The 15,369-nt window shown below is 44.2% G+C and overlaps 1 protein-coding gene across 2 annotated transcripts in view; it reads right to left on the bottom strand.

Moving 5' to 3' along the window:
• UBE2D1 (ubiquitin conjugating enzyme E2 D1) overlaps window positions 1–14,779 on the bottom strand; it is a 39,782-nt gene extending 25,003 nt beyond the window's left edge. Inside the window, exon 1 of one of the 2 annotated variants that reach the window (XM_077350415.1) lies at window positions 14,538–14,779. In XM_077350415.1, coding sequence (XP_077206530.1) covers window positions 14,538–14,561 — 24 coding nt within the window. In that variant the 5' untranslated portion in view covers window positions 14,562–14,779. The remainder of the gene's footprint in view (window positions 1–14,537) is intronic. The other variant, XM_077350414.1, reaches the window with a different exon arrangement.
• Between the last annotated feature and the right edge of the window lie 590 nt (window positions 14,780–15,369).

Raw genomic sequence — 15,369 nt, 5'->3', positions numbered from 1 at the left:
GGTCACAGAAGCTTTCCCTGGAGATTCTTCAAGAATTTCTTCTGAAGTTTCTCCAGTATTTATTTGAAGAGGGGGTGGAAGAGACTGGATCTTCCTATTGTGTCTAGCTAGACCAGTTAACATTTTGTAAGATGTAGCTGAGATGAACCTGGAAAGCCATTGTCTGGTTAAGGTTTTACTCTGGTTAGACCTCTACCCAAAAAGGCATTCCTTCACACTGCCTATCAAGTCCAAGACAGCAGTTCTACAGATGCTGTGTGAATGATTCACTAGCTTGCCAAGCCAAAAATAGAGCCTACAGAGGTTAAAATTAGCACCCTAATAAAGGACACCCTTTACCAAGCACCCAGAGATTTGTCAGACAACTCAACACCCTCAATGCAGTGGCACTCAGGACCAGCTGACACAACAGGATAGCACATTTTTAATCTCATGCTGTAAAAACTCATTCAATGTGTTACTGTCCAAAGAGGCATTGGAAGGCTGTAGAGAGAAAGAATGCAATTTTCAGTCTTTGCTCAATACTTAAGATGGCACTTCAATCCTGCTTTAAAAATAAAATCAACAATTTCTCCCTTTAAAAAAACCCTTTTATAGTCTCTGCACTTCAATTTTTTTCCAGGTTTCCAATTAAGCTTAGCATATCTGGTTCTCAGCCAAGATCCCCAAAGCTTTCATCCATGATGGCCCTCTGGAGGTGTTCAACAGCATATACACTTTATAAATGCTCTACGTTATGAATGAACATGCAGAAAGAAACTCATACCACAAATCTTTTTCCTAACTTGACTTAAGACCTGACACTCGTGAGGCATTATAGGTACAATCGACAGGTTAATATTGATTCACCCTGAGTAATCCTCCTTAAGTCCAAGCAAGCAAGGTCGACTAAAAAAGGTAAATTTTTAAAAACTTCATCCCGTAAGTTTGCCTATCACCAATTCCCTCTAGACTCAATTTTTGTTGATTGCATGACACCCTGTGCTTCCTGCATTTCATGGCCTTCTGATCCCGCTTATAACTTTTCTTCTCATCTTCCTAGCAAGGACCCGATGCCTGCATCTGACAGAGGAGTCTAGTCCACAAAAACTTGTGCTGAAAAGCCCCTTTGCTTTACTGGGGGCTTCAAGACTCCTGTTTTTTTGTGGCAAGACTAATATACTCCTTCTGGGATCTTTTTCACGCTCTTTCTCAGACTGCCTTCTTTGCACAGATGTGTTAACCTGGATGAATGGGAAGCTGGCATGCCGTTCTAATCTAAATCCAAGACTCTGCTGTCAGATACACAATTTCCTGCACTGTTACAACGCAAGCAGAAACCAGTCCAGGATACAACTGTCAAAAGCACATAAGGCAGAGAGGCCCTATTGTCTGAATGTCATTAGAGTCTTATAGAGGTCTCAAGCTGGGTTTATTGTAAAGTTGGCAAGCGTTAACATAGTTTTGCCTAACCAGTGTCAAGAACCCAATGCATCGGTGCTCCAATGGCTGACAAGACCACTTCATCAGCGATCGCCTCATAAGATCATTAACTGTTAGTTGCACCAAGCTTCTGCATAGTGCCAACATGCCTTTTCCTCACCTACTCTTTTAAATAATGGCTTTCTTAAATGTAGTCAGATCATTAAACAGAGAAGAGGAACATTTATGACAAAGGACCTCAGTTTCAGGCAATCTGCCTCATGTGCAGCAATCAGAGAGAGAACCTACAATCCGTCCTTTGAACGTATCCCCCAAATAGTCATCTTAACGCATGGAAAAATCTGTTACTGTAATGAAGTAACCTTACACAAAGACCAGTAAGGAAGATTAACAGCCTTCGTTACTCTGGAGCTTTACTGTTCAGAAGGCACTTCATGTTAGACATGTACGTTATTAGAAATATTAATCTCAGCAGGCATTTGAGCTCAGTGTATGCTATAACGTCCCCCAGCTATTTTTAAAATGCAGCGCTCCTCAGTGTTATAAAAACCAATTAATCTTTGGGATGGAACATCTTGACCAGGGTTGCTTGTTCAGGGTTTTCAGCGCTCAAGGAGCATATCAGAAACAGGCATGAGAAGGCAGCTGCTAAACTGCATAAGCTGAGTACACTGCCAAAGTGTGCATTATGAGGCTCAGTAAGGCAAATTCCAAAACACAGTGGTTCCAACATGAGGATCTTCACAGAGGTTTGGAAAGTGTCTTGTTTGTCTGAACAATGAGTATTTCAACTCTCATACTTTCAGTTTTGGTCATCTGCCAAGTAGGTCCAGCATCCTGTGGTATATTTGCAATCAAATGTCAGTCTTGTTCCTGGAATCATGTGGAATCAACAGCAGTTCTATACCTCTCCTTGGCAGCTGGGAGGTATAAGTCTTCCACCACAATCTTTCCTTAGACAGCAAACACAAATGTGTGCTACTCAACAGTAAGATGTCTTTAGGGAGGTACAACTATACATCAAAGCTGTCCCTTATGCTTTGTTGAGAATAGCTGAGGCACAGCGCTCTCTCTCATTTTTTCCTTCTCAATACCCAAGGCTGAGAAGAGGCAAGTTGCCCGAAAGTCACCTGGTGACCATCACAGCTGAGCAGGGATGTAAACACGGCTGCCCCCAATCTACATCCAACAGATTGCAGAACGCACCACACCAGCTGTCAATTGGCCCAGCTCCTTAAGCACAGCGGGGATATTTCTGTCCTTCAAACACACTTGTGTAGCTCAGTTGTGCTCCCGGAGTGAAGTAGCTCTTGAGAATTACAATGAGATGAAGGATGGAACTGGCAAATTACGAAATCCTGTCAGGCAGTACTAAGAAAGAGATGTATAGTTTCTGGGTGTTTTGAAGCCATATCAAAACACCACTCTTCCCAAACCCAACATAGAAAGACATGTTATTTTATCTAAACGTATCTCAGTGCTTTAACATAAAATGAATAGTTCATAATAACATATGAAAGTTTACAGCATATTTGTGAACTCAGAATTGTAAATAGCTTTATTTTCTACAAGCAAACCTGCAAATACAACCAATACGAAAAAGGGAGGTTGCCCCGTGGTTTATTCATTACCAACGTATTGGTTGTATTCGTGATAGATAGAAACTGTTTCATACAACAATAGTACTACCAACGTAAACCCTGAGTGTAAGATGAACCTCATAAAAAGAGTTATACACAAACATTACTGTGTATAATGGTAAATTATGTGCAAAGACTATTCACTCTATAACTCATAGGAAAAAATCTATTCATCCTTTCACATAAAGAGGGTATTGATTATTTAGGATTATTTATCCTCTCCTGCCAACAGGAACCTTTCCCTGCCCTCCTCTAAATGTAGCATGGGATGTAAAAATGAGACATTTCCCTGCCCTTCAAATACTTAAAGAGAGCAATCATGTCCCCTCTCAAGCTCTTCTTCTCCAGGCTGAACATTTTCAAGTCCCTCAGCCTTTCCTCATAGGGCTTGGTCCCCTTCCTCTGCACCCTCTCAATGTTGTCCTTGTCCCCTCAATTTTGTCTACTAGAAACAATGCCCCCCCCAAATGTTCCCTGGCATGGCCTGGCAGCTCTAGATAATGCAGCAAACAAAAAGTGTTCAAGGAACCAAGGTTAACTGGATGGGAAACTTCTGTCCCAAGGCTCAGAACCTTCCCAGGGCTTGCTCCACAATTCTCCAAAACATTCAAACCAGCGCCATACCTCTACAAGCACACTCAGCCTACAGGAAGAGTCTCATTTTTACATCCCATGCTACATTACCTTAGCTCATTCGTTCCATTTCCACATTTAGAAGTATGTGGAATCACCAAAGAAAATCCACACATTGGTAGGGACTGCACTACTGAAAATCAACTCTCTCAGATTTTTATTTCCCCAGAAGAGATTTCTGCTCTCATCATGACTCCATCTCCTCCTCCTATTCATAATAAATGGATGCTCCTTCCATTACCTTTTTAAAAATTGAGCTGACTTGCACTATTAGTTCACGGTGGCATACCACTATCCCTCCCCCCTGCCCCCCATCTTCACATTGCTCTTCAGCAGCAAATCCATTAATCCTGGACTCAATTCCCTGGGAGCAATTTGTACAACCCTCCTCCCAGAAAAGCTACACTCCAGTCACAGTTAACACTCGCTAGAATCCCCACACCCTCTCAAATTACAATTTTCTCCTTGGTAACCCTCCTCGAGAAATGACGCTAATTCTCAATGATGGTACAGTGCCAATAAACATCTTTTTTAAAAATTTGAATTGCAGTACTTGTTGCTGCACTGCTCAGGGGTCCCAGGGAAAATTACACACTGCATCAATTACAAGACGTTAACGCAAAAGACAGTAACCATCCCCACACTCCAGAGAATGTGCAACAGAGCGGCTCACGGAAAAAAAAATGTGAGTATAACAGGGAAAGAACAAGTAATGACAGCAGTAATCACCATGACAACTGTCTATATTAATGACAGTGAATTACTCATCCAGTTCTGAATCTTTGCTTAAGGGAGTTAATTCATTGTTACTTTAGAGCCTTGACAGATTTTCATTGGCTCTAGGAACTGGTCCAGAAATTTAGGAGCTGGGTTCATTTTTCAATAGGTGTGGTTTTCCTTTTACCACAAAAACAGAATTCTAACCTCTTCACCATTTCTCATAATGCACTAAAAGCTCTGACAAAACAGACGGAGGTAATCCTCATTGTCATCATCACAACAAAAGGCAAACCTCTCCTCTAATCTCTCCCCAATTCCACATAACTATTATTTCTTTAAAATCTCCACTTACTTGAATATTGCAGCTAGTAAAAAAAAAGCCACTGGGTATGAAAAGATTTCATCTACCATCACGGAATGGTATATTTAAATCATGATTTAAATCACGAGGCAGTGAAACTTCATTTTCTACATAAAGGGTAATTCTTGCTGGCCTTAATGTTTACAACCCAGATGGCACTTTCATTTTTAGACTAATAACTGCTCAAGCTAGTTTTACAATGGTATCAGAAACTTAATGATTGTTTGCTTATTAGCCATTTGAAGTAGCTCACCTTACAATTATACCCTCAGATTCTCTGGCCAAAGGTCTGAGGGCTGTGGTAGACTGGCTGATGCTAAATCCAGTCAAGTCAGAGGTTCTCCAGCTGGGCCAGCATGCCATGCAACTACCGACTTTTGATAGGGTCCAACTGACATCTTTGACTGCTGTCAAGAGTTTGGATATAATTCTGGATGCCTCCTTATCTATGGAGGCCCATCTCTGCCAGGTACAACAACTCACACACTATCTGTTGGCATCTGACCTAACCAATGTGATTCACACACTGATCACCTTCAGGCTAGACTGCTGTAACTCACTCTATGCAGGGTTGCCCTTGAAACTGGTCCAGAAACTTCAATGGGCCCAGAATGCAGCAGAGCCTTTACTGGGACATATTTGACCTGTGTTCTCCCAGCTGCACTGGCTCCAGATTGAAGACTGGATCAGGTCCAGGGTTTTTGGTGCTAATCTTTACATGTGTGGGGCTGTTGTATCCATGGGACCATCTCTTCCATTATGCCCCCCCCCCCGAGTGCTAAGATTTATCAATCAGAATTCGCGCAGGGTCCCAGGCTTCAAAAACGTAAGGCTAGCCTCAACCAAGGCAAGAGCCTTTTCAACCCTGGCCCAGTGGAATGCACTATCTGATGAATTCAGAACTTTAATCAGTTCTGCAGGACCCATAAGATGCCAGGTCTAGAAATAGCACCAGAGCATGCTGGCTTCCCTGCCTAAAAATCCACCCATTAGGTTGACCCTTCAAGAACTTTATATGCCCCCCCTGCCTCATTTTAGTTTATTTAGTGTAACTCCCCGGGAGGGGGGGAAGAGGCTTGGTTGGTTGGTTTTTAAATTTTAAACTTAAAATTTAAATGTTATAATCTTAAAAGGTAAAAGTATCCCCTGTGCAAGCACCGGGTCATGTCGGACCGTATTTATATTCTATATTTTATATTTCTATATATATTTTTATATTGAATCTGGTTGTGAGCTGCCTTGAGCTGCTAGGAAAGGGTGGCATTCAAGTGTAAAATTAAATTATCATTCATTCTCTGACAACTTTTCCATTGTACTTTATTGGAAGGAGAAAAAACAAGCAAACAGCCATTTAAATTGTTTTATTTAACAACAACATTATAGAACATATATGAACTCTTGTATTTGCTTGAACATCCATGAGGCTACACTCACAAAGATCTCAAGGACTTCTGAAGAGCTCAACAAGTTTCACTTCCGTTTGTACTGCTTGCCTGTCCGTCCTCACACTTGAACCAATGAATCCAGCTACTCTATATTTATTTTAAACCATTTTTGTTAAGAAGAATTACCTCAGGAGTCACACATTTACAGTTCTGAGAACTGCAAAATCAAGCATACATGATGGTGTCTTCTAAGTACCATCAGCCTTTATGCCACATGGCTTTTGCTCCTATGATCCCAAACACAGGGCCTTGCAGTGGCCAAAGGGGACTATTCCTCCCCTTTTTCACTAGAGGAAAAACTGATTGGCTCTAACCCTTCGTATTTCTACTGAGAACTGCTGTGACATTGCATATGGAAATGACTACTGAAAACTTAGGCACCACCATGACATTTCTGGGCGCCATGGCAACCCAGGATTTGTTGAGCATTGCTTTAGGGTAGCAAATAGCTGCATTTCTAAGCATGCCAGTGACATTCAAGCTGCTTCTAGAACCTCACTGTGTTCAGTTACTACCTACTTTCAGCAATCTCACGACTGACCTTAAGCAGGAATTTAACATTGCCATTGCTGTGTCAAACCCACTAGGTTCTCCATGCTATTGCTAAATACCCTTATTAAAAAAACTGTGCAACATAGTTTTATTAATTTCTGTTGGGACCAATATTGCATTAAAATGGTAAAGCTTACTAAGCACCAGCTGGCAAAAGAGGGGTGCTTGTGGTGCTGTAATTACTATATTACTTCCAGCTCCAGAAGATATGTATTGCATGCCTCAGCATTAATGAAAGCAGGATGTCAATTTGACCGTAACTGTTAAAACATGATTTCATCCACGATGAGTAGGGAGGGATCCATGCGTGTCGCCGACCGTAAGCCTGAAGAGCAGCATCACAGCCAAGAGGCCTCAATAAATCTCCAAATGGCCTTTCATTCTTTTAGTATCCTCTCCTAAATTGCCCATCTTTTACAATCAGATTTTACTGCACACTTCATTAGTGTTTTAGCACTTATGAGGCTAGTTTACAGTCACTTCTCAGTAGCTTTGGAGATTGGTCCAAATGAACACTGTTGCCTATTTGACAATCCCCCCCCCATCCGGAGGAAATCTGAGGAGCCCCAGGAGGCAGAAGGAAGTCTACACTATATGTCCTCCCTCCCATGTGTATCTCCCTAAAGCTGGGATAACACTGGCATGTGGAAGAACCACATTATCCCTGTGACTTGACAGATGAGGCAGCAGTTCCTGCATCATCTGGGCAATAGAAAATCCAAAAACTCTACTGTGTCTTTGGAATGTGATAATCTGTCATCTAACCTTCATTTTTGTATCCCTTGGCTTTTATTTCTAATGATTATCTGAGATTTAAGTCTAGCCCTGTAATGGACAGAAGGAATAGTAAAGATCTGCCTTTCTACTTCTTTAGAATGCAGTTTGTAATGTGGGGTGGGAAAATTTCCAAAGTTGCAGTTTTCCATGGAATTTTATTTACCTCTCGTATGTAAATATATTCTATCTACAGTTGTCAGTCACAGTCAGCAGACAACAAGAAATGCCACCTCTTCTGCTCCAGTGCAGCCTGGGGCAAGGGTTCACTGGGAGATGCTTTCCAGCGGTGATCACAGCCCCCTCCCCTTGTGGTATTCGGCACAAGGCAGTTTTGGGGAGGGGGAAGCACAGACCACACCTCATGCATCCTTCTGCCCTGCTTGCTCAGAAGAGCATGGTTTCCCCTCTTTGGGGAAACTAGACACAGGGTAACATAATACTACCCCCAAAGGAAGATCACCTACACACAGTCTCCATTTGCCACCCGGAGGGACTGTTGCAGCTAGCCACTTGGCTGATCGTGCAGTAGGGAACTGAAAGAGAAAGTCTTAATAGCCTCTTATAAACCCACAAGGAGGTCCCATGAGTACAAATGGAAAAGATGTGCTGTGGGGGACAGGCAAGAGTTCGACCCATGATCATGCAGTTATCTCCTGGAATTGAAAGAAGCTGGCTTAGCTGTCTCATCAATAACAATAGATTCAAATGGGCAGCCGTAGCGTCTCAATTTCTGTTGTTCGTCCACCCACCACAACTCAATTAGAGCGCAGCCAGTTTCTTCTGCCTCTAATCCAAAAAATTCCTTAAAGGTTTGCTTAATGTGTTTCCATCTGTTGTAGTCCAGGTTTCCCAATGAAGTTTGTCACTTGCTGTATCAAAAGTAATGTATGAACTCTTTAAACTACGGCCACATTTGACTTGTCTTTTATTGAGTACAAGAGCACCAACTTAGTAGCCATCACACCTGCTAGATGGGTGGGAGAACTACGGGCACACCTTTTATCAAATTCCAGCCCCACAAAGTAGTTCTCAGACTCAATGTAGAGTTTCCAAAGCAGGGTCAGTTTCACCTTAACCAAGACATCAACCTTCCAGTATTCTTCCTGTTCCTGATGTCACTGTCGGAGCACACATTACACACTTTAAAAATAAGGAGGACACTGTTTTATTGAAAAAGGACATGTGGATTCAGGGAATATAGCAACCTGCTCATATATTTCAAGGGGGGCAAATAAAGAGAGAGCTACATCAACACAGTCCTTCTAGATGTGTGGTTTCAGCAATCAGAACAACTTATGCTGAAGTTAGGGTGTCTTGCCCCATTCCTGTGAAGGCCACTTCATGAGGACATGGCTTCTTCAGAGCCATTCCAACCCAGACTTTCTCTGGAAGACAATGGCAAAACTGCAACATGATCCACTCTTCTGACATTCATCAAGCTCCAATTGATGGATGTGGACTCCAGAAACAAAGCTGCAGTGGGAAAGGAATTGTCATAGGCAATGTTTTCACTGATCAGCCCACAACTCCTTAGGGAAATGAGCTTGCTATTCTCCCATGTGGGACTGTACAGAAGCAACAATTATGAAAATGGGGTTGCAGTTACCTGTAACTGTTGACCTTCTGTGCAGAGACACTAGCCTCCCTCCTTCCCCCCTCTGGCCTGCTGATTGAGCAACGGTCTTCTAATGGCAGTGACGGGAACTGAAGGAGAACTCCTTGTCCCACCTCTGTCATGTGAACCTTTGGGCAGGAAAGGGGTATCTGTCAACAGAGATGAGAAGCACTCCTAGAGCCAAAAGCTTCTTTAAAAGTTTGGAAGCTCATGTCCATGGCAGGCCTGCAAATCTTGCAGTCCAGATTGCCCAGAAGGCCACTCGATGAATAACTGTTACAGGTAAACACAATCCTTTTTTATACTCATTTTCTCTACCTTAAAGGAGTCTCAAAGCAGCTGACAACCGCCTTCTCTTCCTCTCCCAACCACTGGCACCTTATAACATAAGCAAGGCTGAGACAATCCTGATTGACTGGCCTGAGGTCACTCAGCAGGCTTCATATGGAGGAAGAGTGGGGAAGCAAACCAGTTCTCTGCAGCTCTTCACCACAACATTATGCCAGCCCTCAACCAATTTGTTAGCCAAAATCTACAAGCAATACATTTAAAAATGTAATGCCAAATAAAAGAACATTAAAAAACCCTCTACCAAACAAGTAAAGGCAGTAAAAATGAGTACACATCTAAATTATTAGTCTGTTCCAGCTTCTTTACATGTTTCTACAATTCAAATTCTATTGCATTGCTTATTGGATGTCCCATTCTGCTGACCATGACACTTGGACAGGATAACCCACCCTGAGTCTTCGTAAGAAAGGCAAATATTGAATGTAAATAAATAAATAATCAGATGCCCAATTAAAGCACCTTGAAAATAAGATGGGTTACAATCAGCTATAATCATCTCCATTCACATAAGCTTCTCCTTCCCAAAGTTAACCTAAGAACCTGACTCTCAAAACCATTTTAAAAGGTGAAAACACACTGTGGCTGACAATGCCCTGAGTACCATTTTTAAACAGAGAAATCCAGCACAGAACAGTGAAGGCTAGATATAGTATCCTTCTTTTTGCCTAGTTAAGAACACAGAAAGAGCACTGCTGGGGAAGACCAGGGCTCTATTTGTCCAGCATCTGGTTTCACGATGCAGCAAAGTTGCCCTGAAGGGCCTATGGTGGTTTTATCCACAGCCCCCCTACCCCAAGGAGTGTAGCTCCAATTCTCTCTTCCATTCAAGCCTCAAGTTGGTTTCACCTCTTTCCTATGTTTGCCACATGGCTTGGCCAAGCTCTGGTAGAAATGAAGAAATGCCTCTCAGGGAAGAAGTAGTCAACTGCCCCCTCCCCCCTTGTGCCAGGTAATGTGGCTAAGAGGACATGGTATTGGTGGGGTGCAGAAATAAGCCTTCTGGCATTCAGGTTCTAAAGTGACAACAACAGGATCATGCACATACACAAGAATACTTATAGGCAACAGGACTGGACAAAAAATGGAAAATGAAATGGCAAACCACAGTCACTGTGCTCTGACTAAACTCATCATGCCAGCCAGCTTAAGTCCAGTGATGAGAGGTAACACAAGACAGCCCAGGAAGTGAGAGCTTCCCTTTAAGATCCAATATAACCTATCCCCACCCCTGGGATAACTGGGGAAGATTACATAGCTATGTTCTGACCCTCCCCCTAATAGGAGGACTTCTTTCTCCTTTGATTTATATTAGCGCTATGAGAGGGACATTGCTTTCTTATGCCAACCCTGCAAGGCAGGCCAAGTACAGTGAACTATAAGAGGAAACTGTAGCTGAGAGCCATTCTTCAAAGGCCAAAAACAATACACAGAACCCAAAACCTTCTCTGATGCTGCCTCCTACCAGTAGCATTTACCAGGACTACCAGCCATTGATTAACCTCTCCTGGATGAACTCTGCAATTCCTTCTCAAGGCTATCCACAGCCATCCCCAGTGTAGAGTTTGCCTTTTTCACTGCTGTTACACGCAAAGTTTATTTTCCCTCTAATGCTGAACAAGAAAGGTGGGAAGAAAAGATCCATATTAAATCACACAGCCGGACTCAAATATAGTAGATCAGAATAGTAGGCTGGCCAGCCAGTCAGTCAGGCGGCAGCTGCCATTTGCCAGTTGTCTGCTGACCAGTCAAGCATTCTTGACAAAATACTATTTTGATAAATGAACAGGCATTATGCTACTTACAAAAGCACCTGTCTCTAATATCCTAGAAGTTTCATGTTGGAAATCTCAATGGATCACTTAGCCACAGCACATAGGGTTTTCTATGAAAATCTTTGACTTCTGGGCACTTTTGACTTCTGCTACAGCTTCTTTACGAATCCCAATTTCATGTTCAAAGACACGTTCATGTTCATATACGGCTAATGGACAGTAGGCGAAGCTAGAGTCTACATCAGGGGTAGTCAAACTGTGGCCCTCCAGATGTCCATGGACTACAATTCCCATGAGCCACTACCAGCATTTGCTGGCTACATGGCTTATCTACATGGCTTATCTAGGACAGGGACTCCACCAATTCAATGGATGTTAACTCAATGAGACATGACAATTATGACCTCCTCACCCCCATAAATTAAACTAAGAAACAATGTATGCAAGACTTCAAATACACAACAAACCCAAGTCCTCAATTGATGGGGGATTGGGCTGTAAATGTATTCCAGACCCTGTTTATACTATACACAAGTTCCAACTTCATTTTTCGGTGTGTGGCAACTGCTAGGCCCTGCCGAATTCCTTTTCTAGATATGAAATTTCTGCACTATAGTTGCTGACCAAGATGCACGAATGCTGTTAATACAAACTCCACCACTACAGCCATTCAAACGTCATGTGGATCAAAAATACCTGCATGTGCACAGCACTTGTCTGACACAATGAGGTTACATTACTATCAAGCCTTAGCCCACAACTACGAGATGTGACCAATCCCAATTTCTAGTACAGAACAGATGTTGGGCATCAGCAGGTCTGAAACTTTTTGTTATTGACATTTAAGTGTTTTTTTTCACACCTGCAGGAAACTGGTTAAAATTAGGGCCAGAACATATTGCTGTTCTGATTGAGCTATGTGATGGAATCACAGCTGCTGGAAGGAGCAGATTGTTGATTTTTCAGCAAGTTCTAGATCCACTTGAGATTTTTGCAGGAGAGTTGTTCTCCCTCTCTTTCCCCTGGAGTTTCTGGGATGCACGAAGCAGGGGTCTTGTGCAACCTCCGAGACTGAGCTGGAACTCTGCCGTGCATCCAGACCTTGGAAGAGAAGAACCTTGGTGCAGCCTCCCACTTAGTACTGGACACTCTAATTCCAGTGCTTTTCTTCCTTTTCACCCTTTAGATCAAAGATCTTCCCTTCTGGGATGCAGAGTGTCACCCACATCCCAGGAGGAAAGGTCAGCAAAGTTTTAAAGTGCCAGTATAAACCACAGTCCTGGGATCATGGAATAAGGGCAGAAATCATTCTGTCTTCCGTAGTACATTCTGGATCTTTGGCAAAGCAGAACCAAAGCTTCTGCCTGTGTGTTTTAACAGACTCTCGGTACAAGCATGCTCAAATGGCAGGTTACACATTGGAATGAAAAGATGGCTATTTCCATTCAATCCTTGCTTTCAAATTACTTATCTAGCAATGTTTTCCTGACAGAAAAGTATTACAGCCCATTCTCAACCATCACAACTTCAAATTACGTCCCACTGATTTGAATGGGGCTCGCTGCCAAGTAAATGTGTTTAGGATTGCAGCTCGTGGCATGCCGGGTAAAATGCCACCAACATTTTAGTTAACTAGAGTCGAAGCAACAGAATGTGACACCTCAAAGAGAGCATCTGCCTGAGTAAGACATTAACTTGCAACCGAAACATAAGCTCGAGACTGAACTGTCATCACAACCCTACCCAAACCTTTGGTCGGACCAGGTCAGCCAAAAAATGATAAGTGGTGTTTTAACAGGTTTTGCTGGGCTGAATTCACACAAAACATTGCATTCAACATCATGTAGTGCTGACAGCTGTTGTTGCTAAGACGGAGTTTGGCAAAGACATTTGCTGTTCAGTTCCTCACCTTCTCACTATGAACGCCACTCACCTCGCTTGAGGAGGACAACAAATTCCAACAACTGAATCCACCTCTCACTTTCTTATTTTAGACTACTGAGCAAGGACGAAAGCAGATCATTCCAGTTGAGGCTGAGCAACAGACGAGTGGTCTCCCAAGACTATAAAGTAACACAATATTAGCATCTGTGCATGCACTGAACGTGGGACTTTGTAGAAGCAGCTAGGAATAAACTACCTTCTCGTTGTTCCTGTGGCATGATATGTTTGTATGAGGGGGAAGATGAAAATTATATGCCCTTACTCCAAACCACATACAAACAAAAAATCATAATTACAATGAGCGCTTCATCCACACACCAAGTTGGCTGGCATAGCAGGAGTCCACTCATCACATTTTTAACTACTCTGTGTTGGTCTGCTCTATTCAAATTATTCTATTGGCATGAAGGTGCTGCAGCAGTGCTCCTTCCCAAACCCCCATGCAAAGGGGCCAGGGCACAATGCTTCCACATGATAACTTATACCCAGCTCATATACTGGCTTGATTCACAAACATACATACACACACATGCTGCTCCCAGCTTACCATTCGGTTTCAGAGCAGCAGGAAAAGAGAGGTGCTACTGCAGCTTAAAAAACAGCCTTACAACTCTCTGGGGATGTCTGTACCAACAACCTTTGGGGGCCAGCTTATGCACATTCCGCAGTATCAAGAGGTCAACCTTTCCCCAGGCTATACCACTTGAGGTCAGCATGCATAGGGGAGGAGGAAAAAAAACAACAACCCAAAACAAGACAACAAACCCTGCACAGCAGCCGAACTCGTCAACCTGACACGATCGTTTTTCAGGCACAGTGTGGGTGGGGTCGTTTTTTAGGGGTGGGGGGAGATTGGGCAGTGGCATAAGACTCACAGGCGACGATTTCTCCTCCCCCCCCCATCTGAAGTGGTACAGTCTAGCAAAAGCTTTACCACTTGCTAGCTGTAGTGCCCCATAGGACGACGGGGGATTTCTATATTATTATTACACATATAATTCTAAAAACGCGTCGAGAGGTTACCCCTCAATCATCTTCTGTGTTCCCGAGCAGCGGCACCGAACCCAATTCCCCGACCTGGAGGCGCCCCCCTGCCAAGACCCCTCTCCATCTTCCGCTGGCCTCCCGCCCGCCCGCCCAGGGTCAGGCCCAGCTCGCCTCCCCCATCACTGCCCCCTCCGCAGGCGCGAGCCCCGCGCTCTCCTCGGCGCCCCCGGCGCCCCCCTCCCGCCGCGCGCCTCAGGCCCGGCGGCCCCCGGCTCCCCAGGGGCGGTGGGGCGCAGCCAGCCCGGCGGCCGCTCTCACCTTCTGTATCCGCTTCAGCGCCATGGGGAGCCGGGGATGCGGGCGGGCCGGCGCAGGGAAGCTGTGAGGGGGGGAGGAGGCGGCGGTGGCGGCGGCTGCTCCAGGAGGGGGCCGGGCTCTCGCGGGGCTGGTTAAGGCCGGAGCCGAGGCGCCTCTTCGCTCCCGATCGATGGGTCTTTTGTTTCCGCTTCTACTTATAGACTGGACGCCCCGCCCTCCGCCTCTCGCCGCCCGAAAGGCATCACGGGAGATGTAGTTCCTCGAGGGCCGCGGCGGCGGCTAGGCGGCCCCTGCGAAGCCCCGACCGCTGGTGGTGATGCTGGGATTAGGCACCTGCCGCGCGCGGGAAAGCGCGGGAGTCAATGGGGGGGGGGGCAGTTTTGTTGGGGTTGCTAGCGCGGTTCCTGAAACGCCCTTCGTCCCCAGAACAAAATGGGAGTCCAAAGGCACCTTTAAGACCAACTAAATTTTATCCAAGGCGTGAGCTTTCTTGTACATGCACACTTCCTCAGACAACGGAACAAAAATCATAGGAGTACAGATATAAGGAGAGAGTAATTTAGTAAACAGTGTCAGAACAAATATGCAGCATTATAATGAAGACTGGATAGCTCCTTGCTCGAATAACAAAATCTGTCCTTTGGGTTCAGTTGTCCTTCACAAACACACAGGGGACATAAAAATGTTAAGGTTAGTGATTAATGGCAGACACCTCCACAGGCGTGGAAAGCAATAATTAAGAGACTTCTTGCTAGTCCCATGTAGCTTCCTCCCCAGAGTTCTCTTTTGTGGAACTGACCCGTAGATGGAAAATCAGACAAGTTTTGTAACC

The sequence above is a fragment of the Paroedura picta genome, chromosome 8 (assembly GCF_049243985.1).
Source record: "Paroedura picta isolate Pp20150507F chromosome 8, Ppicta_v3.0, whole genome shotgun sequence".
Classification (NCBI taxonomy): Eukaryota; Metazoa; Chordata; class Lepidosauria; order Squamata; family Gekkonidae; genus Paroedura; species Paroedura picta.
This window is presented reverse-complemented; position numbering and strand designations above follow the sequence as displayed.